Raw genomic sequence first — 27726 nt, 5'->3', positions numbered from 1 at the left:
GAAAGTGCTTGGATCCAATTTATCTGAAAGCCTATCCCCTCAATGTGACACATTCCAATCCACACGCACACTGAAAGGACTATCCTGTCCTTTAGCCTGGACCATTTGACCTCTATAGTCTCTGCAAAGGCTTAGAGAAGTTATTCCTCCCAGGAAGGTCAGGGAAGAGTTAGGCAACTGGTAGCATCCTGGCATCTAAACACAAAGGACCTGAGAAGGTACTGATGGCTTCCCTTCATGGCCGGGACCACAGAAGCAGGGAAAGCAAGGGCCTTACGTGACAGAGCAGGGCAGCCTGATGATGCAGGAGGTGGGAGCAGGTCCTTCAGCAGCCTGGTGGTCCTCAAGAGGGACCCTCTCCCAAAGCCATGGGCTCTGAAAGCCCACTCCACCCCCAGCAGTCACAAGTAGGAGGGAGGAGTTGATTCACTTTTGGCAATCCAATCCAATTTCTTCCCCACTTGACCCTCCAAAGCAAAATCCTAAAGCTTTTCTGAAACTGTAAACGTTTTCAGGCCCCTGGATATCCTCAGCAGTGCCCATCTGCCCACCAGCTGGCAGCACTACCCAGGCAGCAGCCAGACTCGGCCCTCCACACCTCGGCCTCGGCCTCCTCGCCCCAGGGCACCTATACGGCGATTTCATCATCCAGGCTGTCGCCCAGCTCCTGCCTCTGCAGGACGTTCAGCAGGCGGGGCAGCTCCTCCTGGGACCACGAGTCCCGTTCCTCGCTCTCGTCCGTGTTGGACTCGTACTCCGAGGCTATCCCCGACTCTCGGAACTTGATGAGCTCCAGGCTGCCGAGCAGAGGCTGGCCCTGAGCAGGGGGCGGGGTGTCCTCGGGTGGCAGAAAGCGGAAGCACTCCAGCTTCACCAAGCAGTCGCGCCTACCTAAGGGGCTGCCCGCTGGGTGGGCGAAGTCGGCCAAGCCCGCACCCAGGGGCGGCGAGTGCAGGTCCTCTGGCTTCGGGGTCGTGGGGTCACAGAGCACAGGCAGGGCTCCAGAGCGGAAGGTGATCTCCAGCAAGCTGTCCTGCGAGCCCACTGGAGGGGGAGACAACAGGAGGAGGGGTGGCATTAGCAAGGCAGTTGGTTTGAAAGCCATCCTTGGCCCACCCAGGTCCCTGGCCAACGAGGGCGGGGAGTGGGGTAAGGGTGGGCTTTTCAGTCCTTCCTTCCACTTGACTCAGAATGGACGTGCCAGGCTAGGGGGAGGAGCCGGGGGAGGAGGCAAAGGCGGGGCCATGACCGCGATGGGCTGGCAAGACCAGCGGATGCTTTGAATGGGGAACATGATAGGAAAAAGGTACAGATTGCAGAGCTATGTTAAACGTACGTGGAAATGTTTACTGCAACCTTGTAAACTGGCATTAATACAACAGGGCCTTGATAAAGAAAAATCCAGAAGGGCTTTCAGAGTGGTAAAGTACAGTGGTTCCCTATCCATACCTTTGGGCCACTTTAAAAACAGAGTTCTCAGCTCTGCCCGAGACCTACCAATGCAGAATCTCTGTGGGTTGGATCTGTGAGTATCCATTTTTTAAAAAGCTCACAGGGTAGTTTGGGAGAACTACTGGTATAATGCAGAAAGCATTTGTTTATGATCAGACCCGAGTTTGAATCTTGGCTCCACACTATGCTAGTCCTGAAACCTGGAGGTAGTTATTTAATCTCCGAGTCTGTTTCTTCATCTGTAAAATGGGCACAAAATCATCTGCCACTGTAGGGATTAAATGAGATCACGTATATGATCAGTCGCTATTGGTCCAGTCAGTGAGCCCTGAGAGCAGCAGACAACCTACGGACAAGTTCAGCGTGCCATAGAGACACACTGTCTCCCAGCACTTCCCAGAGCAGCCTGGGATCAGCTGGGAGTAGAGGCAGGCATATCAGGCTGGAGCCAAGCAGCCTCTGCCCCTAGCCAGCAGAGTGTGCTGGCCACACACAGTCCTCTGCTTTACCCACTGAGAGACAGACTGCTAGCAGCCTTTTCTGTGCTACCGAGTTATGCAGGGGGAGTGAACTACTGGACAGACTGACGTCTCCTGCAGAGCTCTCAGAAAGCATGCCTCACAATAGATGCTCAGTGTATTTTGATAGAAAAAGCCCTCTGAGAAGGAACCAGGAAGCCTCAGGATGTGAAGAGCCTGGGGGCCCATCAAGGAGAGGCTGGGTGAACATGTGGTGGTGACTCCTGGGGACTTTCAAGGTCAAATCTGGGCACTGGGCTAGAAGGCAGCGAAGACCCTCTCTGGCCCTGCCATTTTATAATTCCATTAAATGTGTCGATGGAACAAACAGAGCTGCTTATATTTTCTGCTAGGATAACCAGGGTGGGCCAGGGGTCCAACAGTACCACCCAAAGCTGTAGGGAAGAGAACACCCGGTTCCAGAGCCTCCGCGGGGAGGCGAGGCCGGGCAGGGTCCTCGCTTACTGGCGTTCTGTCCCGACAGCTTCAGCTCCAACTCCTGCACCTGCGTGACCAGCAGGGAGATGTGCTGAAGCATGTCCTTATTCTGCAGCAGGAGCTGGTGCACGCGGGCCTGGGCCTCCAGCCGGGCCGCGGCCTCCGCCGCCAGCTGGTCCTTCAGCAAGTGAACCTGCGGAGAGCGGACAGCGGGGGAGATGGGCAGAGAGAAGGAAGGGGCGTGAATGGAGACGCGAGTCGCGCTGGAGGCCCGGGCCGGACACGCCTCCCAGCCCCAGTGCACGACGGAGACGCCCCTTCCCAGGCAGAATGGGCACCTGGGCCTGTAATGCAGAGGAGAAGCTGCAAGAAGCTGGGCCCTGGATCCGCATCTGCCACGCAGAGCCCACACTGGGAGAAGAGGCAGAGAGAGCTGGTCCCAGCCCCAGCCCCGTCTGAACTGCTGTCAGCTAACGTACTACTGCTGTGTTGAGGCAGGTACCTTTCTCTCACCTTGTCTTTTCAAAAACAAAGCCAAAAAACTAATGTCCTGACCCACGAGCGAAGGACAGTGTCACAGCAGACCACTGTACCAATCTTCCTTCTCCCCTTCCTCACAGCCAAACAGCGCGGGAAACAGGAAGCCAGGCGCATGGCCTTCCTAAGTCAGTGAGGGGACTGTACCGAAGTCTGCTTTTCCAGGCCTGAGGTGGGAGTCAGCTTCCTGCCCGGACCGTCCGCTCCCTTTTTATATCCGGAGGCCTCTGGGAGCATGCCTCATACCTGGCGGAGGTCAAACAGCTGCTGACTGACTGACCACAGGGCTTCGTCCAGCAGGTGGCCATCAGCCTGAGGTGACAGCGAGCCGCCTTCTCTGGGGAGTGGGGGACCCTCGCCCTCTCACCGCCCCCCGGTAGAGCACCAGCAATGGCACCCTGAGTGCCCGGGGCCCAGGGGGCCTCTCTGCTCCCGGTGTGCAGTCTGGGTGTGGGGACACAACCCGGGGGAGAGATGCGGGGACTCTCTCAGGACTCTGGCTCCACGACACTAAGTCGCACAGCAATGACAACAGTGTGTGACCTTTGTGTTAAGAACTGGAGAAAAGGGGCTCTGGGAGGTTTCTGAAGGTCCCTGAGTAACGGGAGCTCATGGACTTGGAGGTTAAGACCAAAGAAGCCTGTACAAAAGAGGGTTTTCCTGAACCAAAAACACGGTGTGGATACAGACACAGGCAGGAGGACCGGGGTGGGGCAGGTGGGGCCACGAGTGGAGGAGAGAGAAGGGAGGAGTTGGAAGAGTCGGTTCTCTGACTCACACAACAAATGCTCTGGGTTTCTGAGGAGCCGTCTGCTCCAAAGAGATTCACATTCTGTCAGGGAGTAAAAGGTCACGTTCACCCCATGGCCTGGCCGAGCTTGGCCCAGAGTCCTGCTACCGCAGTGTCTGCCCTCCCGGCAGCCAACCCTCAGAGATCCCACTTTTGGACGCAGTGGCTGCTTCCTTCCCCCAACTCCTCACCCCAGCCCAGATTTGAGGCCCTGACCTTGCAGTTGTTGGCTCTGCTTCTAAGTGGAGCCACTAATGAGATTAGCTGCCACTTTCCATTAACGGCTCCTGAGGTTAGGCCTATCTTTCCCCCAGGGGGAGGATGCCCAAGGAATCTAAAGTGAATCTGTCCTTCACCAGGAGCTGCTAAGGACAAGACTGATCTTCCAGTCCAGACATCAGCCTCAAATAAACTAAGAAGAGATCTAGAGAGGGGCAAGAACAGGGAAAGCAGTGGCAATAATATTTTAATCTAGTATCAGATGGTAGATGGCTATTAAGCCTCTGTCTTCCTTGCAAAAATGAGGCACGCAGACAGTTCACCGAGAAAGTCCCCCAGATCCTGCTGGTTCTGAGAATCAGGACAATTGCTGTGGGAACCTCACCCCTACAAGAGCCCCCAGGGGAAACCATAACCTTCCATCTGCCAGTAAATGTAATTTATTCCAACTAAGAGCATCACTGGAATGAATGTACTGGGCAGACAGAATTGCTAAGTATCCATTTTCTATTTTCTTCAGAGCAAAACAGAAACATGAGGCATAATTGTGGAGCAAAACTTTCAATGCATGTAACAGAAACAGTGGGGACTCTCACCTGCCACTAACTGACATCTGCAGAGGGCTCCCTGCACACACAGGCTGCAGACTCAGGTGCCCAAACCCCGCGTCTGAACCTGCCCACAGAAGAGGCCACTTGAGAGCACTGGACCAGGAGCCGAAAGCTCGAATCCGTTGCTTACTCCCTATTCAGCTGTAGGTAATACACTTCCACCTGCACCTCACTTTCTCCATTTTTCAACTGAGAGGATTGGCCAGAGGCTTGGACAGTCTATGAGTCCATATCAGGTGAATGGAATAGTCAGTACCAGAGGCCATTGGTTAAAGGCTCCGTGAAGAACACTCCTAGATTTCCTCTGGGAAGTCAGAGAATTAGGACGGGGGACAAAAGAGGAATTCCCTCCTGAAGAAGCCAGGGGGAAAAAAACATACTCAAATCTGGAAGTTTCTTTTACACATAACCATTCCAGCAGGGGAGTTACCACTAGTACATAAAAGACTACCCTTGAATCAAACCTTTCATCACAAATCCACAGGCACTCAGTACTATGAGAAAAAGTTGTGTTTGAGTGTTCCTTGTATCAGTCTAAACAAGAACTTCAGCTTTGCAAACGCAGACTTATAACATTTCAGGTGTTTTCAAACCCCGGGAATGTGAAAGCACACGCTGCTGCTGCTGCCTAAACCCAGCGCTAAGGAGCCCTTCTGTTCCTGCAGCCATCCAAACGGGCAGCAGGCACAAGGCTCAGGCCTCTCACTGCAGTCTGCACCCCAGGAGTATGAAACCCGGGCCCAGCTGGGACAAAACGGCCCAACTTCCTCTACATTTGAGGCAATTTAATAGTCCTTGTGTTTCGCCTATGTGGGTCTGGCCACGAAGCACTGAAATGAAGCAGCATTATTTTCAGCCTTGGCTTGGGCAGTCAGCTACAGCTGTGTGCTTGCTTCCCCCGCTGTACTACAGGAGCAGATACCACCTCCCCCTCCCTACCAGACGGGACACTCTTTTAAAACCCCAAACACCTTTTGCCAAAGCAGGCTATGTTAATTTCTGAAAAGGTAGCAGATAGTTTTGCCTTTTCAGGGCCATGCAGTCTTTGGCAATGACTATTCTGGGCTTCCCAGGTGGCACTAGTGGTAAAGAATCTGCCTGCCAAGGGAATCGATCCCCTGGAGGAGGGTATGGCCACCCACTCCAGTGTTCTTGCCTGGAGAATCCCATGGACAGAGGAGCCTGGTGGGCTACAGTCCACAGGGTGGCAAAGAGTCAGACCAGACTGAGACGACTTAGCATGAACGCATTCTGGTTACAGACTAAATCGGGGGGAAGGCCACACTGGAGTCGGTGTCCAGTTCTGCATTTTGGCCATAGCAGTACAAGTGTAAGTTCAACCCTGTGCCCTCCAGCTCTGTGCCACTTCCCCAGACTCAGACAGCCGCCCACAACCCACCCAGCAACACCAGACCACTGCCCATTGACCCTCCAGCCTACTTGCCTGGACTCCAGCTCCTCCGCGAGAAGTGGGGGCAGGGCCAGGCTGAAGTTAGGGAGCAGCAGGCACATGGAAATGGCAGTGGAGAGAACCAGAGCAGTTTGCCCCACACACACACCGGACACACAAGCGGAGGCAGGCGGCTCTGTCTCTGCATGCACAAGGCAGGGGCCTGGGCAGTGCACCCAGGGTGCTGGGAACTGGAGAAGCCGCGAGGACAGAGGCTACATCTAAGGCCTGGGGGGTGGGGGGTGGCTGCAGAGGTTTTTCAGCGCTGTTCCTTTAACTACGGCATACACAATTGCAAAGCATTAAGTAACTGATCGCTGGTTTCAGAACAAGTGGCAGAAGGTAAAGTCTTTCAATAGCAATACTGAGCTGCAGGACAACATTTTTCCCAGGAGCCAGGCTAGGAGTTGGTAAACTGTGAAGGGACCTGGCCTACTTAACCGCTGCCAGTCAGCCACAGTGCCCAGATCAATTCTGGAGCTATGTGGGCCCAGCCCGTGGCCATGCGGGTGCCAGCTACAATCCAGCTTTGGTTCAAGGCTTGATTATACTTTGATTCGCACCCTTGAACTTCTTGTCCATCTAAAAGCAGGAAGCTAGTGCAGCCACGCAAGCCTCATGCTGGGGTCAGGAAAGTGGTCCGAAGGGCTTGGGGTTCACTGTTTATGCACTGAGATCTAGTCTAAAAATGCTTAAGAGTGCTGAGCAACACCTTTGCCCACGTACCTTGAAGGCCAAGGCAGGGCCTTCAGCTCTGAACCAATTTAGGGAGAGGCTGGGAAAGGTCTTGAGGTCTGAGACCAAATCAGAACACTGTGAAGGAGATCTAAGCCTGGTCCCAATGATAACAGTAGAACCAGACTGGTCTTCGAGAAAAAATGGGGAGGGTGCATGAATCATGCAACAAGGCACCCCGAGAGTACACCTGCTTGCAAGAAACTGTCTTTATCCTTAGCTCTTCTCAGGAGTCACACAGGAGGACTTGGATACTCCCAGAACAAAGGAAAATGTGTTCCCACCTGAAATGTTGAGGTCACAGTACTACCCACTGGAATTCCGGGGACTGCTGGCAGTTTTACAAAGACAGGCAGAAACCTTGTGGTTTGATGGCAGTAGAGTCTGACAGCACAAGTAAAAGCTGACCTCACGATGGACACTGTGCAGAGAAACCAGTAAGCCGGACTTGATTTATTTTAAAAGCAGGAAAGATGTTAGGAAGACTTGTTTATTAATCTACATATATATATATATATCTTATATCATTGTTTACACCCAAAGCTTTGGATACTAATACAAAGCCCTTGGATCAAATGCTAAGACAGGAACATGCAGAGAAACTGCAGCTGAAGGCTGGTTTAGGACTGAATCAGTTTGGAGGACAAGAGGAGCTGCAAGCCAGTTGCGAAGTACGACATGTCAGCTGCATTCCCAGGCAGCAAAGAAGCAAAGCGAAGAGACTGCCTGTAAGGACGGCAGAGAGGGAAGACAACTTCTGCTCAAGCAGCTCTGTGAGGACCTCAAGGTACTGTCTGACCTGAACATTTCAGACGGCTGTTGCCCTCCCCAAAGTCGTTTTACCCATGTGAGATACTGATGTGCTCTGGTGGCCTTTTAGTCATGTCACAGACTGAACAGATTCAACCAGGGCACTGCCAACTATAATCAACAGATTCCAAGTGTGGAAGCGGCTGAACCGAGAGAGGCTCATCAAGTGAACTGCAAGCACCGCACTCTTCCCCTCTCCCAGCTTCACTGTCTTTAAAACGCAGGCAGTTAAAACAGGGCCAGGAGAGCGATGTCTCCTTGAGACAGATGCTTGATTCTGGGCCAGAGAACCACTCTGAGGGTTTCTTCCTGACTGGGAGAGACCTATGATAAACTACAGGTCGTGTGGCTTTGCAGACCGTGCATCCTTCTGACTACCAAAACACTCTTCTTGTTGTGCAGATTATACGTTTGCAAATAGTTTTTCTTCAGTGTTTAGCAGTGACTTCAAATTCAAATGTCTCCCTGATAATATTCATCATGAATATGCATCAAGCTCATTCTTAGATAAATACTAATTACTTGGTAATTGATATGCTGAAAGAGAAAAGTATCATGGTTGGAGGATGGATGTGGGTTGCCGAATGGCCCTGTGCTGGAGCATTCTGGCTTTGTGCTCCCGTCAGCCATCACGCCCGCCACATCATTAATTACAGGAGATGAATACAACTATTAGACAAAAGGCAGTGATTTTCTCCCCAAATATCAGAAGCCATAAATGACATCCCTTCTCTTTGTTGCTGTTTTGGGAATACCTTCAGATCCTCCCAGTATCAGCACATATCCTTTTGGTTCATGGTCAGTATTTTTTAAAAGGTTCACATCACTTGGGAGCAGTGCCCCACTGATTTTATTCTCTTGAAACCCGGTTGCAAAAGGCACCCACGAGGCTGGGCCTCAGGCCCAGGTCAATGTGATACTGCTCTAAGAAGGTCTTTTGAAGACCCAAGTTATTGCATCACTTTGGTTAGGCTGCCAGATGCTTCCTCAAGGGGTTTGTGTTGGGAAGGACAGCTCTGCCTGTGTGACTCACTCCACCTGGGGGTCATGAGAAGAGGAGGAGAAGAAATGACGAGGATCAATAACAGCTCTCTAGAGAAGTCTTATTCTCATTCCAGAATGCAGAAGACCTCAGAGGCCAGTCTGATTAAGCAGATGTAGAATGCCAATGCCAAGAGCTGCCTTCCCAGATCTCTCACCAACTCTCCAAACCCTGAAGTCCCCGCTCCTCACTGTTTTCATCTACCCATTAGGTCCTGACCCTATCTGACTCTTACCTTAGGAGTCAGTCTTCAAATGGTACCAATGATGCGTCTACCATTCCCTGATTGCCCAGAGAGAAGATGAAGCTCAGACTCACGAGTTCCAAGAAAGATGTGGATGACAATGCCCTCCACAGAAAGCAAGCAGAAGGGATCCCTGCTAAAAGCAGCAGGAAAATCAGCCCGCCCCTCCTTCATAAAGCAACAGCAGCCCAATGAGTCCTCAGGGCTCAAACAGTGCTTGATCTCTGAAATCTAAGCCAGTTCTTCCCATTATGTCTCAAATACCCAAGTTCCTGTAAGGAAATGTACAAGAGAAGGAGAAGAGGGTAGCAGAGGATGAGCTGGTTAGAAAGCATCGCTGACTCAATGGACATGAATGCGAGCAAATTCAGGGAAACAGTGGAGGACAGAAGAGCCCAGCGTGCTATAGTCCATGGGGTTGCAAAGAGCTGGACAGGACTTAGCAGCTGAACAGCAGCAAGTTCCTGGAAGTTAAATCCCATTATAATCAAGGCCAGTATGGTATCAAGTCCTGCCTGGAGAAATCTTTACATAAGTAGAGAAATCCTGCCTGGAATGAGTAGGTGAGTAAAGGAGGCATGGAAACCTCTGTGGACAAGGTTTCCAGGATGGTAGACTCTGCAGGGGCATGTGGCACAAATTCATCCTTTAATTCCTTTAAGAGTGGGGTCACAAAGTCACACCTATCCTCACACCTGTCCTGACTCCAGAAGCATCCCTTCTCACCCACTCACCAGGAAAAGAAGGCAGGAAAGGAAGGGTGAAATTATGTTCCTTAGTAAGTTCAAGTCGTGACCCAACAACATCCAGCCAAGCCAGCCAAGCCCAACTCAGAGTGGGGGATACATGGGAAACCAAAACGTTTCTTCCCATTTCATCTGCATCCCCCCTCTCTCCCCTCCCCACCTCCCCCCTTCCCCAACAAGCAATGATCCAACAGCATGAGCCATCCCTTACAGCTCCCTAGGTTCTGAAACCTGCCCTGTGCCCCTCGCTCGGGAAGGTGCGTCAAGCCCATGAGAGTGGAGCCTGCGAGGGGAGGAGGCGGAGGAGAACCTGGGCCACAGCCACTTGCGTCTGCTGCTGCTGCTGCTGGAGGAGCTGCTGCAGAAGCTGCAGCCGGTGGCGCGCGGACAGCGGTGCACCCGCGCCCAAGCCCGGGGGCGGCGAGGGAGAGGCAGGGAGCAGCATCCTGGGCGAGGCCGTCAGCGCAGGCTCCTGCGGGCCGGCCGAGACCTGGAGGAGAGGAGAAGACAGCGTGTGAGCCTGGGCATGTGCCTCCTTTAGACAACTTACTCTGCCTTCAATATACACAGTATGTCTCACACGAGGCCAGGGTGAAATGGCCCACTTATAGCCTAGAGCTGGAAATGCTGCGTCTTCAATGGAAATGTGGACAGGACCCCCCTGCCCCCCACCACTCTCAGAGGAGATGATCTGATGGCCTGGGCTGGGACCACAGGGTCAGAAAACCCTATTTGTATAGCTGAGTTCCTGATGCGATATGATGGGAGCCCAGGCAGCTGATCCTGTTCTATTTCTTGCCCATAGCTTCCAACTCTACCACACTGTTGAGTTACCTGAGGTTCTGGTCGTGGATCTATTTCTATGAAAGAGAGCTACCCTACACCTTGCTATGAGGCAGCTTCCACCTTCACTCTGCTGTGTCCTCAGGGCTCTCTCCTCCCGGGTCTGCAGGGTCTCCGAGTTGACCACTGGAGGAAGAGGCCATGAGGGAGGTGCTCCAACCCAACACTGCCTCCTCACAATGGGAACTCCCAAGAAGAAAGTCTGGACACACACAGAACGTGTGCTGGGGAGATCCTCTCTCCGAAAGGGGAAAGCAGTTTCCATTCCCCTCCCTCCCGTCTCCCTCTTGATGGCTGGACACTGTCACTGGACGGCTTCTGTGAGCCAGAGAATTCCGCTGCAGCAGCTCTGCGCTGGCCCTGCTTTAGGTGTGCAAGAGGAAGCGCCAGCGACAGAGGGCTTCTGCCACGCTCAGAGGACAAACTGAGCGCCCCAGAAAATATCAGGCAGACAATATGGAACAATACCGCCCCCTCAAACTAGACAGGTCTCCCCTTCTGATGAACCAGCCTAATGACCTCCTCGTGGGAAAAGCTGTTACATGATGAGGAAAGAGAGGCACTCATGACACAGGAGACTGGCAGGGAGTCTAAGGCAAGGGCCGTCTGTCAGGACTCTCCTTCTGTGAGTGTGTGTGGGGCCGTGTGTGTGTGCTTCCGAGGGCTGTGTGTATGTGTGGGGGTGTGTGTGTGTGTGTGGGGCATGTGTGTGTGTGGGGGCGTGTGTGTGTGTGTTTCAGAGAGCCGTGTGTGTGTGTGTGTGGCAGGGGGGCCATGTGTGTGTGTGTGTTTCAGGGGGCCGTGTGTGTGTGTGGCAGGGTGGCCGTGTGTGTGTGTTTCAGGGGGCCGTGTGTGTGTGTGTGTGGCAGGGGGGTCATGTGTGTGTGTGTTTCAGAGAGCCGTGTGTGTGTGTGTGTGTGTGGCAGGGGGGCCGTGTGTGTGTGTTTCAGGGGGCCGTGTGTGTGTGTGTGTTTCAGGGGGCCACGTGGGGGCAGGGGCCATGTGTGGGGGCAGGGACAGGGGTATTGGTTTTGTCTTCAGGTTGGAAGTTCTCAGTTTCACTTGGATCATATCAGAAACCCCTTCAGGGCATCCGGCATCTCACCCATAAAAACAGGAGGTTGAAATGGAGGATGCCTAAGGTGGTCGTGCAGCTTCCAACCTCCAGTGGGCCAAGTTCCAGCCTCCCCACGAGTATCAAAGGCACACGATCCTAGCCACAGGCAGACAGCCCAAACTCACCCTGCTCCTTCAGCTAAGTCCCAGGGGATCACACTGAGTTGTGCAAGGATTAGCCACATGCACAGGTATTGTGCCCTGATGAGGTGCCATCCAAGCTGGGGCCTCCAGTGAGAAGAAGGGAACTGAGTGCTGATGGACCCTGGAGGGTAACGCATGTCAGGAATGAGCTCCGTGAAATCCTGACATACAGCAGCGTTTAGCATCAATTCACAGGGACTGAATCTCTAGATTCAGTCTGAAAGGAAGTAACACATGCTCTGGAGTCACCACCGTGCTGGCAGAGGCTAAGAGGTGATGGACGGGGGCTGAGGCCGTGACACAGGCCGCTCTGGGAGGCAACGTGCACACAGATGTGCAGATCACCTGGGTGGGCTGCGTCCTGCCTACCTTGGGGTCTATGTGGGAGCCTCCTTCCTTCCCTACAGCATCCAGGTCGGTCACACCTCGGCTGAATCCCAGGGCGTCGTTTCCCGGGAGTGGGGCTTCGACCGCATCGATGTCCGTCTCCTCTGCGGTGGCCGTGGAGGTCCTCTCGGCTCCGGTGAGCTGGCGGCCTACAGGGACAACAGAAAGGGTGGGAAGGGAAGAGCCACACCAAGAACAACATCCTCCTTCCCAACACTTCAGTTTTCAATCATGTCACACTTTGGGACACCACTGGCTTAGTAACATTTGCATATGTCTTTTCAACTCAAGTCCATTAAATGGAGAAGGCAATGGCACCCCACTCCAGTGCTCTTGCCTGGAAAATCCCATGGATGGAGGAGCCTGCTAGGCTTCAGTCCATGAGGTCGCAAAGAGTCGGACACGACCGAGCGACTTCACTTTCACTTTTCACTTTCATGCACTGGAGAAGGAAATGGCAACCCACTCCAGTGTGCTTGCCTGGAGAATCCCAGGGACGGAGCCTGGTGGGCTGCCATCTATGGGGTCGCACAGAGCTGGACACGACTGAAGCGACTTAGCAGCAGCAGCCATTAAATGTCCAATCCAATAAGATGGTCTGATTTTAATATCCTCTCAAACTTCAGAAACAAAGGCAACATTTTCTCAAGACTGGACATGACTGCTTTGTCAGGCTGGCGTGATGTTTTCACTGACAGGGTGTGGAGAACCTGCAAGAAAGCGACGACAGCCACCTTGACCTCATTCAAACTCAGCAGTGGAAACAGATTAGGGAAAAAAGTACTCTCTCAGTCGTGTCCGATTCTTTGCGACCCCGTGGACTGTAGCCCACCAGATTCCTCTGTCCATGGGATTTCCCAGACAAGAAAACTGGAGTGGGTTGCCACTTTCTACTCCAGGGGATCTTCCTGATCCAGGGATTGAACTGGTGTCTCTTGCACTGGCAGGCAGATTCTTTACCACTGAACCACCAGGGAAGCCCCCGAAGGTTTTAGCAGGAAAAAAATTACATAAATAGATAGGTGTATTTTTCAGTTCAGTCACTCAGTCGTATCCAGCTCTTTGCAACCCCATGGACTGCAGGACACCAGGCATCCTGCGCATCAACAACTCCCAGAGCTCACTCAAACTCATGTCCATCGAGTCAGTGATGCCATCCAACAATCTCATCCTCTGTCGTCCCCTTCTCCTCCTGCCTTCAATCGTTCCCAGCATCAGGGTCTTTTCCAGTGAGTCAGTTCTTTGCATCAGGTGGACAAAGTATTAGAGTTTCAGCTTCAGTATGAGTCCTTCCAATGAATATTCAGGACCGATTTCCTTTAGGATAGACTGTTTGGATCTTCTTGCAGTCCAAGGGATTTTCAAGGGCTTTCTCCAACACCACAGTTGAAAAGCATCAATTCTTTTAGCACTCAACTTTCTTTATAGTCAAACTTTCACATGCATACATGACCACTGGAAAAACCATAGCTTTGACTAGACGGACCTTTGTTGGCAGAGTAATGTCTCTGCTTTTAAATATGCTGTCTAGCTTGATCATAGCTTTTCTTTCAAGGAGCATGCATCTTCTAATTTCATGGCTGCAATCAGCATCTGCAGTGATTTTGGAGCCCCCAAAATTAAGTGTCACTGTTTCCACTGTTTCCCCATCTATTTGCCATGAAGTGATAGGACCAGATGCCATGATCTTAGTTTTCTGAATGTTGAGTTTTAAGCCAACTTTTTCACTCTCCTCTTTCACTTTCATTAAGAGGCTTTTTAGTTCCTCTTTACTTTCTCCCATAAGGGTGGTGTCATCTGCATATCTGAGGTTATTGATATTTTGCCCAGAAATCTTGATTCCAGTTTGTGCTTTACCCAGCCTGGCATTTTGCATGATATACTCTGCATATAAGTTAAATAAGCAGTGTGACAATATGCAGCCTTGACATACTCCTTTCCCAATTTGGAACCAGTCTGTTGTTCCATGTCCAGTTCTAACTGTTGCTTCTTGACCTACATACAGATTTCTCAGGAGGAAGGTCAGATGGTCTGGTATTTCCAACTCTTTCAGAATTTTCCACAGTTTGTTGTGATCCACACAGTCAAAGGCTTTGGCATAGTCAGTAGAGCAGAAGTATATGTTTTTCTGGAACTTTCTTGCTTTTTTGATGATCCAATGGATGTTAGCAATTTGATCTCTGGTTCCTCTGCCATTTCTAAAACCAGCTTGAACATATGGAAGTTCCTGGTTCATGTACTGTTGAAGCCTGATTTGGAGAATTATGAGCATTACTTTGCTAGTGTGTGAGATGAGTGCAATTGTGTGGTAGTTTGGACATTCTTTGGTATTGCCTTTCTTTGGGATTGGAATGAAAACTGACCTTTTCCAGTCCTGTGGCCACTGATGAGTTTTCCAAATTTGCTGGCACACTGAGTGCAGCACTTTCACGGCATCTTCCTTTAGGGTTTGAAATAGCTCCACTGCAATTCCATTACCTCCACTAGCTTTGTTCGTAGTGATGGCCCACTTAACTTCACATTCCAGGATGCCTGGCTCCATGTGAGTGATCACACCATCGTGGTTATCTGGGTTGTGAAGATCTTTTTTGTACAGTTCTTCTCTGTATTCTTGCCACCTCTTCTTAATATCTTCTGCTTCTGTTAGGTTCATACCATTTCTGTCCTTTATTGAGCCCATCTTTGCATGAAATGTTCCCATGGTATCTCTAATTTTCTTGAAGAGATCTCTAGTCTTTTCCATTCTGTTGTTTTCCTCTATTTCTTTGCATTGATCACTGAGGAAGGCTCTCTTATCTCTCCTTGCTATTCTTTGGAACTCTGCATTCAGATAGGTATATCTTTCCTTTTCTCCTTTGCCTTTAGCTTCTCTTCTCTTCTCAGCTATCTGTAAGGCCTCCTCAGCAACCATTTTGCCTTTTTGCATTTCTTTTTCTTGGCGATGGTCTTGATCACTGTCTCCAGTACAGTGTCACAAACCTCCGATCACAGTTCTTCAGGCACTCTGTCTATCAGATCTAATGACTTGAATCTATTTCTCACTTCTACTGTATAATTGTAAGGAATCTGTTTTAGGTCAAATCTGAATGGTCTGGTTGTTTTTCCTACTTTCTTAATTTAAGTCTGAATTTGGCAATTAGGAGTTCATGATCTGAGCCACAGTCAGCTCCCGGTCTTGTTTTTGCTACCTGTATTGGATCTGCTGTGAGGAGATATCCCACGCCCAAGGTAAGAGAAATCCAAATAAGACGGTAGGAATTGCAAGGGGGGCATCAGAGGGCAGACACACTGAAATCATAATCACAGGAAACTAGCCGATCTGATCACATGGACCACAGCCGAATGTGGTCCACTGGAGAAGGGAATGGCAAACCACTTCAGTATACTTGCCTTGAGAACCCCATGAACAGTATCAAAGGGCAAAATGATAGGATACTGAATAAGGAATTTCCCAGGTCGGTAGGTGCCCAGTATGCTACTGGAGATCAGTAGAGAAATAACTCTAGAAGGAATGAAGGGATGGAGCAAAAGGAAAACCAATATCCAGTTGTGGATGTGACTGGTGACAGAAGCAAGGTCCGGTGCTGTAAAGGGCAATATTGCATAGGAACCTGGAATGTTAGGTCCATGAATCAAGGCAAATTGGAAGTGGTCAAACAGGAGATGGCAAGAGTGAACATAGACATTCTAGGAATCAGTGAACTAAAATGGACCAAAATGGGTGAATTTAACTGAGATGACCATTATATCTACTACTGTGGGCAGGAATCCCTTAGAAGAAATGGAGTAGCCATCATGGTCAACGAAAGAGTCCGAAATGCAGTATTTGGATGCAATCTTAAAAATGACAGAATGATTTCTGTTCGTTTCCAAGGCAAACCATTCAATATTACAGTAATCCAGGCCTATGCCCCAACCAGTAACGCTGAAGAAGCTGAAGTTGAATGGTTCTATGAAGACCTGAAAGACCTTTTAGAACTAACACCCCAAAAAGATGTCCTTTTCATTATAGGGGACTGGAATGTAAAAGTAGGAAGTCAAAAAACACCTGGAGTAACAGGCAAATTTGGCCTTGGAGCACGGAATGAAGCAGGGCAAAAGCTAATAGAGTTTTGTCAAGAGAACGCACTGATCATAGCAAACACCCTCTTCCAACAACACAAGAGAAGACTCTACACGTGGACATCACCAGATGGTCAACACCGAAATCAGACTGATTATATTCTTTGCAGTCAAAGATGGAGAAGCTGTATACAGTTAGCAAAAACAAGACCAGAAGCTGACTGTGGCTCAGATCATGAACTCCTAATTGCCAAATTCAGACTTAAATTGAAGAAAGCAGGGAAAAGCACTAGACCATTCAGATATGACCTAAATCAAATCCCTTATGATTATACAGTGGAAGTGAGAAATAGATTTAAGGGACAAGATCTGATAGATAGAGTGCCTGATGAACTCTGGACGGAGGTTCGTGACATTGTACAGGAGACAGGGACCAAGACCATCCCCATGGAAAAGAAATGCAAAAAAGCAAAATGGCTGTCTGAGGAGGCCTTACAAAGAGCTGTGAAAAGAAGAGAAGCGAAAAGCAAAGGAGAAAAGGAAAGATATAAGCATCTGAATGCAGAGTTCCAAAGAATAGCAAGGAGAGATAAGAAAGCCTTCCTCAGTGATCAATGCAAAGAAATAGAGGAAAACAACAGAATAGGAAAAACAAGAGATCTCTTCAAGAAAATTAGAGATTCCAAGGGAACATTTCATGCAAAGATGGGCTCGATAAAGGACAGAAATGGTATGGACCTAATAGAAGCAGAAGATATTAAGACGAGGTGGCAAGAATACACAGAAGAACTGAACAAAAAAGATCTTCACAACCAAGATAGTCATGATAACGTGATCACTGACCTAGAGCCAGACATCTTGGAATGTGAAGTTAAGTGGGCCTTAGAAAGCATCACTACAAACAAAGCTAGTGGAGGTGATGGAATTCCAGTTGAGCTATTTCAAATCTTGAAAGATGATGCTGTGAAAGTGCTGCACTCAATATGCCAGCACATTTGGAAAACTCACCAGTGGCCACAGGACTGGAAAAGGCCAGTCTTCATTCCAATTCCAAAGAAAGGCAATGCGAAAGAATGCTCAAACTACCGCACAATTGCACTCATCTCACACACTAGTAAAGTCATGCTCAAAATTCTACAAGCCAGGCTTCAGCAATATGTGAACCGTGAACTCCCAGATGGTCAGGCAGGTTTTAGAAAAGGCAGAGGCACCAGAGATCAAATTGCCAACATCTGCTGGATCATGGAGAAAGCAAGAGAGTTCCAGAAAAGCATCTATTTCTGCTTCAATGACTATGCCAAAGCCTTTGACTGTGTGGATCACAATAAACTGTGGAACATTCTGAAAGAGATGGGAATCCCAGACCACCTGACCTGCCTCTTGAGAAACCTGTATGCAGGTCAGGAAGCAACAGTCAGAACTGGACATGGAACAACAGACTGGTTCCAAATAGGAAAAGGAGTATGTCAAGGTTGTATCTTGTCACCCTGCCTATTGAACTTATATGCAGAGTACATCATGAGGAACGCTGGGCTGGAAGAAGCACAAGCTGGAATCAAGATTGCTGGGAGAAATATCAATAACCTCAGATATGCAGATGACATCATCCTTATGGCAGAAAGTTAAGAGGAACTAAAGAGCCTCTTGATGAAAGTGAAAGAAGAGAGTGAAAAGGTTGGCTTGAAGCTCAACATTCAGAAAACGAAGATCATGGCATCTGGTCCCATCACTTCATGGCAAATAGATGGAAAAACAGTGGAGACAGTGTCAGACTTTATTTTTTTGGGCTCCAAAATCACTGCAGATGCTGATTGCAGCCATGAGATTAAAAGATGCTTACTCCTTGGAAGGAAAGTTATGACCAACCTAGATAGCATATTAAAAAGCAGAGACATTACTTTGCCAACAAAGGTCCGTCTAGTCAAGGCTATGGTTTTTCCAGTGGTCGTGTATGAATGTGAGAGTTGGACTATGAAGAAAGCTGATCGCCGAAGAATTGATGCTTTTGAACTGTGGTGTTGGAGAAGACTCTTGAGAGTCCCTTGGACTGCAAGGAGATCCAACCAGTCCATTCTAGAGGAGATCAATCCTGGGTGTTCATTGGAAGGACTTGTGCTAAAGCTGAAACTGCAATACTCTGGCCACCTCATGCGAAGAGTTGACTCACTGGAAAAGACTCTGATGCTGGGAAGGATTGGGGGCAGGAGGAGAAGGGGACGACAGAGAATGAGATGGCTGGATGGCATCACCGACTCTATTGACATGAGTTTGAGTGAACTCCGGGAATTGGTGATGGACAGGGAGGCCTGGCGTGCTGTGATTCATGGGGTCACGGAGAATCGGACACGACTGAGTGACTGAACTGAACTGATAGAGATTCTCCATCCTTGGCTGCAAAGAATATAATAAGTCTTATTTCGGTGCTGACCCTCTGGTGACGTCCATGTGTAGAGTCTTCTCTTGTGTTGTTGGAAAGGGTGTTTGCTGTGACCAGTGCGTTCTCTTGGGAAAACTCTATTAGCCTTTGCCCTGCTTCATTCTGTACTCCAAGGCCAAATTTGCCTGTTACTCCAGGTGTTTCTTGACTTCCTACTTTTGCATTCCAGTCCCCTATAATGAAAAAGACGTGTTTTTTGGGTGCTTGTTCTAGAAGGTTATGTAGGTCTTCATATAATGATTAAACTCCAGCTTCTTCAGCATTACTGATTAGTGATTACTGTGATATTGAATGGTTTGCCTTGGAAACGAACAGAGATCATTCTGTTGTTTTTGAGACCGGATCCAAGTACAGTATTTCGGACTCTTTTGTTGACTATGATGGCTACTCCATTTCTTTTAAGAGATTCTTGTCCACAGTAGTAGATATAATGGTCATCTTAGTTAAATTCACCCATTCCGGTCCATTTTAGTTCGCTGATTCCTAAAATGTCGATGTTCACTCTTGCCATCTCCTGTTCGACCACTGTTAATTTACCTTGATTCATGGACGTAGCATTCCACGTTCCTATGCAATATTACTCTTTATAGCATCAGACTTTACTTCCATCACCAGTCACATCTACAACTGGGTGTTGTTTTTGCTTTGGCTCCATCTCTTCATTCTTTCGTGAGTTATTTCTCCACTGATCTCCAGTAGCAGCACCTACCCACCTGGGGAGTTCATCTTTCAGTGCCTTATCTTTTTTGCCTTTTGATACCGTTCATGGGGTTCTCAAGGCAAGAATACTAAAGCAGCTTGCCATTCTCTTCTCCAGTGGACCACGTTTTGTCAGAACTCCCCACCATGACCCGTCTGTCTTGCGTGGCCCTACACGGCATGGCTCATAGTTTCATTGAGTTAGACAAGGCTGTGGTCTAGGTGATCAGTTTGGTTAGTTTTCTGTGGTTGTGGTCTTCATTTTGTCTGCCCTCTGATGGAGAAGGATAAGAGGCTTATGGAAGCTTCCTGATGGGAGAGAATGACTGAGGGGGAAACCGGGTCTTGTTCTGATGGGCGGGGCAATGCTTTGCTGCTGCTGCTGCTAAGTCGCTTCAGTCGTGTCCAACTCTCTGCGACCCCATAGACGGCAGCCCACCAGGCTCCCCGTCCCTGGGATTCTCCAGGCAAGAACACTGGAGTGGGTTGCCATTTCCTTCTCCAATGCGTGAAAAGTGAAAGTGAAGTCGCTCAGTCGTGTCCGATTCTTCGCGACCGCATGGACTGCAGCCTACCAGGCTCGTCCATCCATGGGATTTTCCAGGCAAGAGTACTGGAGTGGGGTGCCATTGTCTTCTCCGGGGGCCGTGCTCAGTACATCTTTAATCCAATTTTCTGTTGATGGGTGGAGCTGTGTTCCCGCCCTGTTGTCTGACCTGAGCCCACACTATGGTGGAGGTAAGGAAGATACTGGCCGCTTCCCTCAAAAGGCCCCATGCATGCACTGCCTCTCAGTTCCCGTGACCCTGCAGCAGAACACCACCAGCCACGCCCCTGCTGGAGACTCCTGGACACTCACGGGCAAGTCTGGCTCAGTCTCTTATGGGGTCACTGCTCCTTTCTCCTGGGTCATGGTGCGCACAAGGTTCTGTTTGTGTCTCCAAGAGTCTGTTTCCCCAGTCCTGTGTAAGTTCTGGCAGCTCTACGATGAGGTTAATGGCGACCTCCTCCAAGAGGACTTACAGCATACCCAGGTCTGTTGCACCCAGAGCCCCTGTCCCTGCGGCAGGCACTGCTGACCCGTACCTCCTCAGGAGACACCCACACACAACTCTGTCTCAGGCTCTGTGGGGTATCTGGGTCCTGGTACACACGAGGTTTGCTTGAGCCCTCCGAGCGTCTCTGACAGGTATGGGGTTTGATTCCAAACGTGATTTTGCCCCTCCTACTGTCTTGCTGGGGCTTCTCCTTTGCCCTTGGACATGGGGTATCTTTTTTGGTGGGATCCAACATTCTCCTGTCCATGGTTGTTCAGCAGCAAGTTATAACTTTGGGAGAGAAGTTCTTGCAGGAGAAGATGAGGGCACGTCCTTCTACTCTACCATCTTGTTATTCTTGGTGTATTTTTAGAAAATTTTATTTTGTATTGAAGCATGCATGCATACTAAGTTGCTTCAATTGTATCCAACTCTGCGACCCCACGGGCTGAAGCCCACCAGGCTTCTCTGTCCATGGAATTCTTCAGGAAAGAACACTGGAATGGTTAGCCATTTCCTTCTCCAGGGCATCTTCCAGACCCAGGTTTCCTGCATTGCAGGTAGATTCTTTACTATTTGAATAACCTTGAATGGGGCATCCAGAGAGGTAGGGGTTTCCTCCACCACACTTCTATCGGGCTGTCAGGAAAGGGGTAAATCACCTCACTCCCTGGGCCCCAGTTCCTTCAACTCTACAGGGGCTGAGTTAGACAGGTGGGAGGGTTACAGGCCTGGGGGGAGGGGTGCGGAAAGGAGGAGATTTGAGGCCCCAACCCACACAATATCTGTCTCTGGTCCTCAGACCCCGTCTCTGACCATCCTCCTTCAAGAACAGAAGTCAGGGCCTGGAGACAGTGGCCGTGGCCCAGGAGAGATAGGCGGCTGGTGTGTCAAGCTTTGTCTATTTCCCACTTGCTTCTTCCCACTGAACACAGTGACCATGTCTCTGATCACATGCTCAGCAAATGTATGGAAGTCCTACTGTTTCTTATTTTTCTTCATTCTCTGCTCTTCTCTCTTGGACTCTGTAGAAACAATTGGTGATTCTCAGGCATTTCCCAGGAAATACCTTTTTCTCTACATTCAGGATTAGGTTCATCACTAACTGTCTTCAAATAAAACTTAAAAACTTTCAGAGACTAAGCACTAATTGTAAAACTGCACAGAGTAACGTAAGTAGGAAGTATGAAGTGTTGATTCCCTACACCTCAAGCCAACTCAGGGAGCCAGGCTTTGGTCATTTGAGGGCCTGCCTTGTAGTAAAAGTCTTCCCATGCAAACCCACATGAGTCATCAGGGGAAGCAAGCCTGGTATGTGTGTATATATGTACTTATTTAACATTTGAAAATAATTTTAATCTTTAAAATTTTCATTGGCGTATATGTGTGTGTGTGTGCTCAGTTATCTCTGACTCTGCGACCCTATGGACTGTAGCCTCCAGGCTCCTCTGTCTGTGGGATTTTCCTGGCCAGAATACTGGAGTAGGTTGCCATCACCTACTCCGGGGTATCTTCTCAATCCAGGGATCGAAACCGCATCTCCTATGTCTCCTGCATTGCAAGCAGATTCTTTACCACTGAGCCACTAGGGAGGCCCTTACTGGAATATAGTTGATTTAAAACGCTGTGTTAGTGTCAGCTGTACAGCAATGTGAGTCACTGACGCATATACACATGAAAGTGGAAGTCGCTCAGTCATGTCTGACTCTTTTTGATCCCATGGACTATTCAGTCCATGGACTTCTCCAGGCCAGAATAGCGGATTGGGTAGCCTTTCCCTGCTCCAGGGGATCTTCCCAACCCAGGGGTTGAACACAGGTCTCCCACATTGCAGAAGGATTCTTTACCAGCTGAGCCACAAGGAATGCCCCAAAATACTGGAGTGGGTAGCCTATCTACTCTTTTTAAAATTCTTTTTCCATAGCCTAGTATTTCAGAAGCAAACAGTGTGCTTGGTTTTCCTTCTGGCTGCTCTAGGAGCTGGGAGATACCTTGAGTGTTACGATGGCATGTAACAGAAAGGAGGACCCTGGACCTTGGCCCAGCAGGGCAGTTCTTCTGCTTCTTTGTCAACCAGCCAGCAGGAGCACAGAGAGCAGGCTGCTTTTTACCACCTCCTGCACCCAGAAGTGATCTTCTTGACAATCAGGAGGTTTACCCTGTGACAGGGAGGACTGATGGATAACTAGTGTCTATTTCTCAGTAGGTAGATAGTGCTGGGAACTGAGCATCTGGTTCTCCTTGCCTCTAGAGGAACAGACAGGGTGAAATGGGCCTCCATTTGAGGAGAGCTTTCCATCAGTCGTCAGGAGAGACTGGCTTCCACAGCACCGGGCATCCATCTGTCAACTGCTCTTAATTAGCAAAAGCAATATCAACTGTGTCCTTCTGATCTTGAGGCCAAGGGTGTGTTTCATTCACATTTCCCATGGATCTGGCACAGAGAAGGTGTTTAGTAAATACTTACAAAAGAAACAGTGTTATCACAGGGTACAAAACAGGGAAGTGGGCTATACAGGGAGGCTGCCCCTCAGCCCTGGAAATCCTGATACAGTAAGTTCCCTACATTCAGACCTTCAAATTGCAAACTTTCAAAGATGCAAACGTGCATTCATATGTCCAATCATGTAAGTTAGTTCATGTGTCTGGTATACACTGTCACATGAGCACATCCTCTATAAGTGGATGTGCTTCTGTGTACTTTACTGGACAGTACTGTACAGAGCACAGTATCTTTATTTTAAGTCTGGAAGGAAGAAAGTGTAAAAGCAGCAGTGATGTGGCTGGTACTACTGTGCTTTTCACGGTCCTGTACCATACGATTAAAAATGGCTTTTTTGTGTGTTTGTCTTTTATGTATTATTTGTGTGAAAAGTATTATAAATCTATCACAGTGCAGTACTATATAGCTGATGTGTTAGCTGGGTACCTAGACTAACTTTGTTGGACTTAGAAACACACACCGAGACCAGAATTCATTCGTATGTAGGGGACTGACTGTAATGAGAACTGAGCAGCACCCTGCAGAGGGTCTGGAGACCTGCAGACCAGAAACTCACAAGGGACTGAAAAATCGCCGAGATTCTAGTTCTGCTTTTGGGGAAGTCATTAAAAAATAAACTTCTCAGCCATTCTCTTTGTACTAATAGAGTTTCCAAACCAACACTGACGTGAGTGAATCACCAACTATGGGCTGCTTTCTGCCACTCAGAGGGTCCTCTGATGATCACATGTGATTCTTACAGATTTAATACAGCTAATGGGTAGAGCGCACGCATACCTATTTTATTACACTTCACAGGTGCTTCATTTTTACAAACTGAAGATTTCTGGCAAATCTGCACCATTTTTCTAACAGCGTTTGCTTACTTGGTGCCTCTGTGTCATGCTTTGGTAATTCTCACAATATTTCAAACTTTTTCATTGTCTGTTATTAGTTGCTATTCATTATCTGTTATGATCTGTAATCTTTTAAAATTTTTTTTTAAATTTTTACTTGGAGGGTAATTGTTTTCCAATGTTATGCTGGTCTCCACTGTACAACAGTGTGAATCAGCCGTGAGTACACATGTGCCCCCTCTCTCCTGAGCCCCCTTCCTACCCCACTGCCCACATCTCACCCCTCTAGGTCGTCACGGGGCGCCAGGCTGAGCTCCTGTGTCACACAGCAACGTTCCCACCAGCTGTCCGTTTTACATATGGATATTTCATATGTATGGATTTCAATGCTACTCTCTCAATTTGTCCTACCCTCTCCTTTACCATCTTGCTTACAATGTGGGAGACCTGGGTTCGATCCCTGGGTTGGGAAGATCCTCTGGGGAAGGAAATGGCAACCCACTCCAGTACTGTTGCCTGGAAAATCCCATGGACAGAGAAGTGTGATGGGCTACAGTCCACGGCGTCGCAAAGAGTCGGACACGACTAAGCAACTTCACTTCACTTTTCACTCCTTTACCTACTATGACCACAAGTCCATTGGATTCCATATATATGCATTAGTATATGGTATTTGTTTTCCTGATTTACTTCACTCTGTATAACCCCATCTCTTTCTTTTTTTCTTGGGCCTCCCTGTTCCCTCAGACACAACAATATTGAAACTAGGCTAAGTAATAACCTACACTGGCCTCTAAGTATTCAAATGAAAGGAAGAGTCACATGTCTTTCACTTTTAAATCTAAAGGTACATAGAACTAAGCTAACCGAGGAAGGCATGTTGAAAGCCAAAACAGGTCAAGAGCAAGGCTTACTGCAACAGTGAGCCAAGCTGTGAATGCCTATATCAGAGCAAAGCCCTAACTCCCTTAAATTCTATAAAGCCTTCCGAGAGGAGTTAGAAAGCTGCAAAAGAAAAGTTTGAAGCTAGCAGAGGTTGGTTCATGAGGTTTAAAGAAAGAAGCCATAACCATAAAAGAAAAGTACAAAAAAGTGCTGATGTAGAAGCTGCAGCAAGTTATCCAGAAGATCTAGCTAAGATCACTAATGAAGGTATCTAAACTAAATAACAGGTTTTCCACATAGTGGAAACAGCCTTACATTGGAAAGATGCTGTCATTCACGACTTTCATAGCTAGAGAGGATAAGTCAATGCCAGACTTCAAAACTTCAAAGGACAGGCTGACTCTTGTTAGGAGCTAATGCAGCTGGTGACTTCAAGTTGAAGCCACTGTTTATTTACCATTCTGAAAATCCTAGGGCCTTTAAGAATTATGCTACATCTGAATTATGCACAGGCAGCCCTACAAACAGAACAACAAAGCCAAGATAACAGCACATCTGTTGACAACATGATTACTTGATATTTTAAGCCCACTGTTGAGACCTACTGCTTAAAAAAGATTCCTTTCAAATCATTACTGCTCACTGACAATGCACCTAGTCACCAAAGAGCTCTGATGGTGATGTACAATGAGATTAATGTTGTTTTCAGGCTTGCTAGCACGACATTCATTCTGCAGCCCATGGATCAAGGAGTAATTCCAACTTTCGAGTCTTATTATTCAGGAAATATATTTCATAATGCTAGAGCTTCCATAAATAGCAATTCTTCTGATGAATCTGGGCAAAATAAATTGAAGGCCTTCTGGAAAGGATTCACCATTCCAGATGCCATTAAGAACATTCTGATTCATGTGAAGAGGCCAAAATGTCTCCATGAACAGGAGTTTGGAGGAAGTTGATTCCAACATCATGGATGAACGTGGGGGTTCAAAGCTTAAGTGGAGGAAATAACTGCAGACATGGTGGAAACAGCAAGGGAACTGGCATAAGCAGGGGAGTCTGAAGATGTGACCGAATTCTCAGGATAAACCTGAACAGACGAGGAATAGCTTCCTATGGATGACCACAGTGGTTTCTTGAGATGGGATCTACTTCTGGTAAAGATGTGTAAAGACTACTGAAACGACAACAAAGGGTTTGGAATATTACGTAGACTTAGTTGATAAAGCAGTGGCAGGGTTTGAGAGGCCCAAGTTCAATTTTGTAAGGAGTTCTACCACAGGTAAAACACTGTTAAAATGGCATTGCATGCTACAGAGAAATCATTTGTGAAAGGAGAAACAACCAGTGTGGCAAACTTCATTGCTGCCTTATTTTAAGAAATTGCCTCAGCTCTCCAATCTTCAGCGACCACCACCCTAATCAGTGAGCAACCATCAGCATTAAGGCAAGACTCTACCAGCAAAAAGATTACAGTTTGCTCAGGTGATAGCATTTCAGTAATGAGCTATTTTTAAATTATATACAATTTTTTTAGATATAATACTATTTTACACTTAATAAACTACAGAATAATGTAAAGTGAAACTGAAAGTCACTCAGTTGTGTCTGACTCTTTGTGACCCATGGACTGTAGTTCACAGAATTCTCCAGGCCAGAATACTGGAGCGGGTGGCCTTTCCCTTCAGGGGATCCTCCCAACCCAGGGATCAAACCCAGGTCTCCCTCATTGCAGGCATATTCTTTACCAGCTGAGCCACAAGGGAAGGGCAAGAATACTGAAGTGGGTAGCCTTTCCCTTCTCCAGTGGATCTTCCTGACCCAGGAATCGAACTGCAGTCTCCTGCATTGCAGGTGGATTCTTTACCAACTTAGCTATCAGGAAAGCCTTAGTATAGTGTAAAGATAACTTTAATGTGCACTGGAAAACCAAACATTTTGTGCTACTCCTCTTTATTACGATATTCACTTTATTACCATGGTCTGAAACTGAACCTGTGGTATCTCCTAATGCCTGTACTGTAACAGATCTGTTAGAACCAGGGGGGTAAAGCGAGGGTAGAGAGAAAGAACAAGCTAGATGGAGGGATATCATTATTGTGTGTGACCGTCAGCGTATTGCGGCTTCCCTGGTAGCTCAGTTGGTAAAGAATCCGCCTGCAATGCAGGAGACCCCAGTGAGAAGAAGTGGGCAGAGAGGAGGCGAGGCCACGGGAGGCACTCTAGGCAGAGGGCAAGACAGGAGCAAAGAGACAGATGCAGAGAAATCCCTGGCGTGGCGGGAGCACTGCAAACGGCCCTGGAGGAAAGGACCTGCCTGAGAAGAGTCAGGATTTTATCTTGAAGGAAGAAAAGCAGGCACGTGATACCAAAAGATTTTCATTCTTTCAAATTTTACCCGAGGGATGATGTGGAGGGTAGATCTATAATGCGAGGGCTAAAGCTAAAGAGGCGGTGATAACAGAGAGCCAAGGACACAAACCTGGAATACCTCCAGGGGGCAGGAATCACAGGACTTGGAAACTAACTGTCTACGGGCAGGGAACTGGGAGGGAAAGAGGGAAGGAGGAGGAGAGGCAGGGAGGAGACGGGAACACACGTAGAATGAGTTTACAGTACTCATTTAAGTGACTGGGTGGAGACGGGCATCTCATACAGAAAATTCCAGAGAAGAACGATTATGGGTAAGAGAGCGAAACTGGCAAAGTTTGTAACAGCTAACTGGAGAGACCCACTTGAATACTAAGTGGAGAGTTCAAGAAAAGATCTGGCCTAGAGATAAACATAAGTTAAAACCATGGGAAGTGAGGAAAAAAAAAAAAGCACCAAGGACTAATCCCAGAAGTGCCCTGGAGATTTCACCTAAGGGGCAGGTGAAAAAAAAGGATCCTGGAAAGCAGCTAGCAGAGAAAGAGGGAAAGAGTGGCAGGAGTGGAGGGGGGGTGCCCCAGAACTAGGGAAGGGGAGTGATTCATCTCCCGTGATGCACACTGCAGAGAAACGCTGGTTCAGTTTGCCAATTGGTTGGCCCTTCAGTGACCTGGACTGGCTGTTTCAGGAAAGACTGGTAGGCAGCAGATATCAGACCACCGGAGGCTGAAGGGCTAATGGCAAGGGTGGGATAAATGTGTGTGGCCTGAAGCTTGACTGTGAAGGAGAGAAAAGAGAGGGCCTAGGGGGAGATG

At 48.4% G+C, this 27726-nt stretch overlaps 1 protein-coding gene across 4 annotated transcripts in view; it reads right to left on the bottom strand.

The window, feature by feature from the left end:
• The window catches only part of C4H1orf226 (chromosome 4 C1orf226 homolog), a 370540-nt gene that overhangs the window by 17398 nt on the left and 325416 nt on the right, over positions 1–27726 (bottom strand). For all 4 annotated transcript variants that reach the window (XM_055403082.2, XM_055403083.2, XM_055403084.2 and 1 more), the window contains 4 exons: positions 12065–12231; positions 9903–10082; positions 2436–2601; positions 892–1044 (listed from right to left, as the gene is read on the bottom strand). In XM_055403082.2, the coding sequence (XP_055259057.2) occupies positions 892–1044; positions 2436–2601; positions 9903–10082; positions 12065–12231 (666 nt within the window). The remainder of the gene's footprint in view (positions 1–891; positions 1045–2435; positions 2602–9902; positions 10083–12064; positions 12232–27726) is intronic.

Source organism: Moschus berezovskii, chromosome 4 (genome assembly GCF_049115385.1).
Source record: "Moschus berezovskii isolate FMDL1 chromosome 4, NW_MosBer_1.0, whole genome shotgun sequence".
Classification (NCBI taxonomy): Eukaryota; Metazoa; Chordata; class Mammalia; order Artiodactyla; family Moschidae; genus Moschus; species Moschus berezovskii.
The sequence above is the reverse complement of the archived record's forward strand: the minus strand, read 5'-3'. Positions and strand labels throughout refer to the sequence as shown.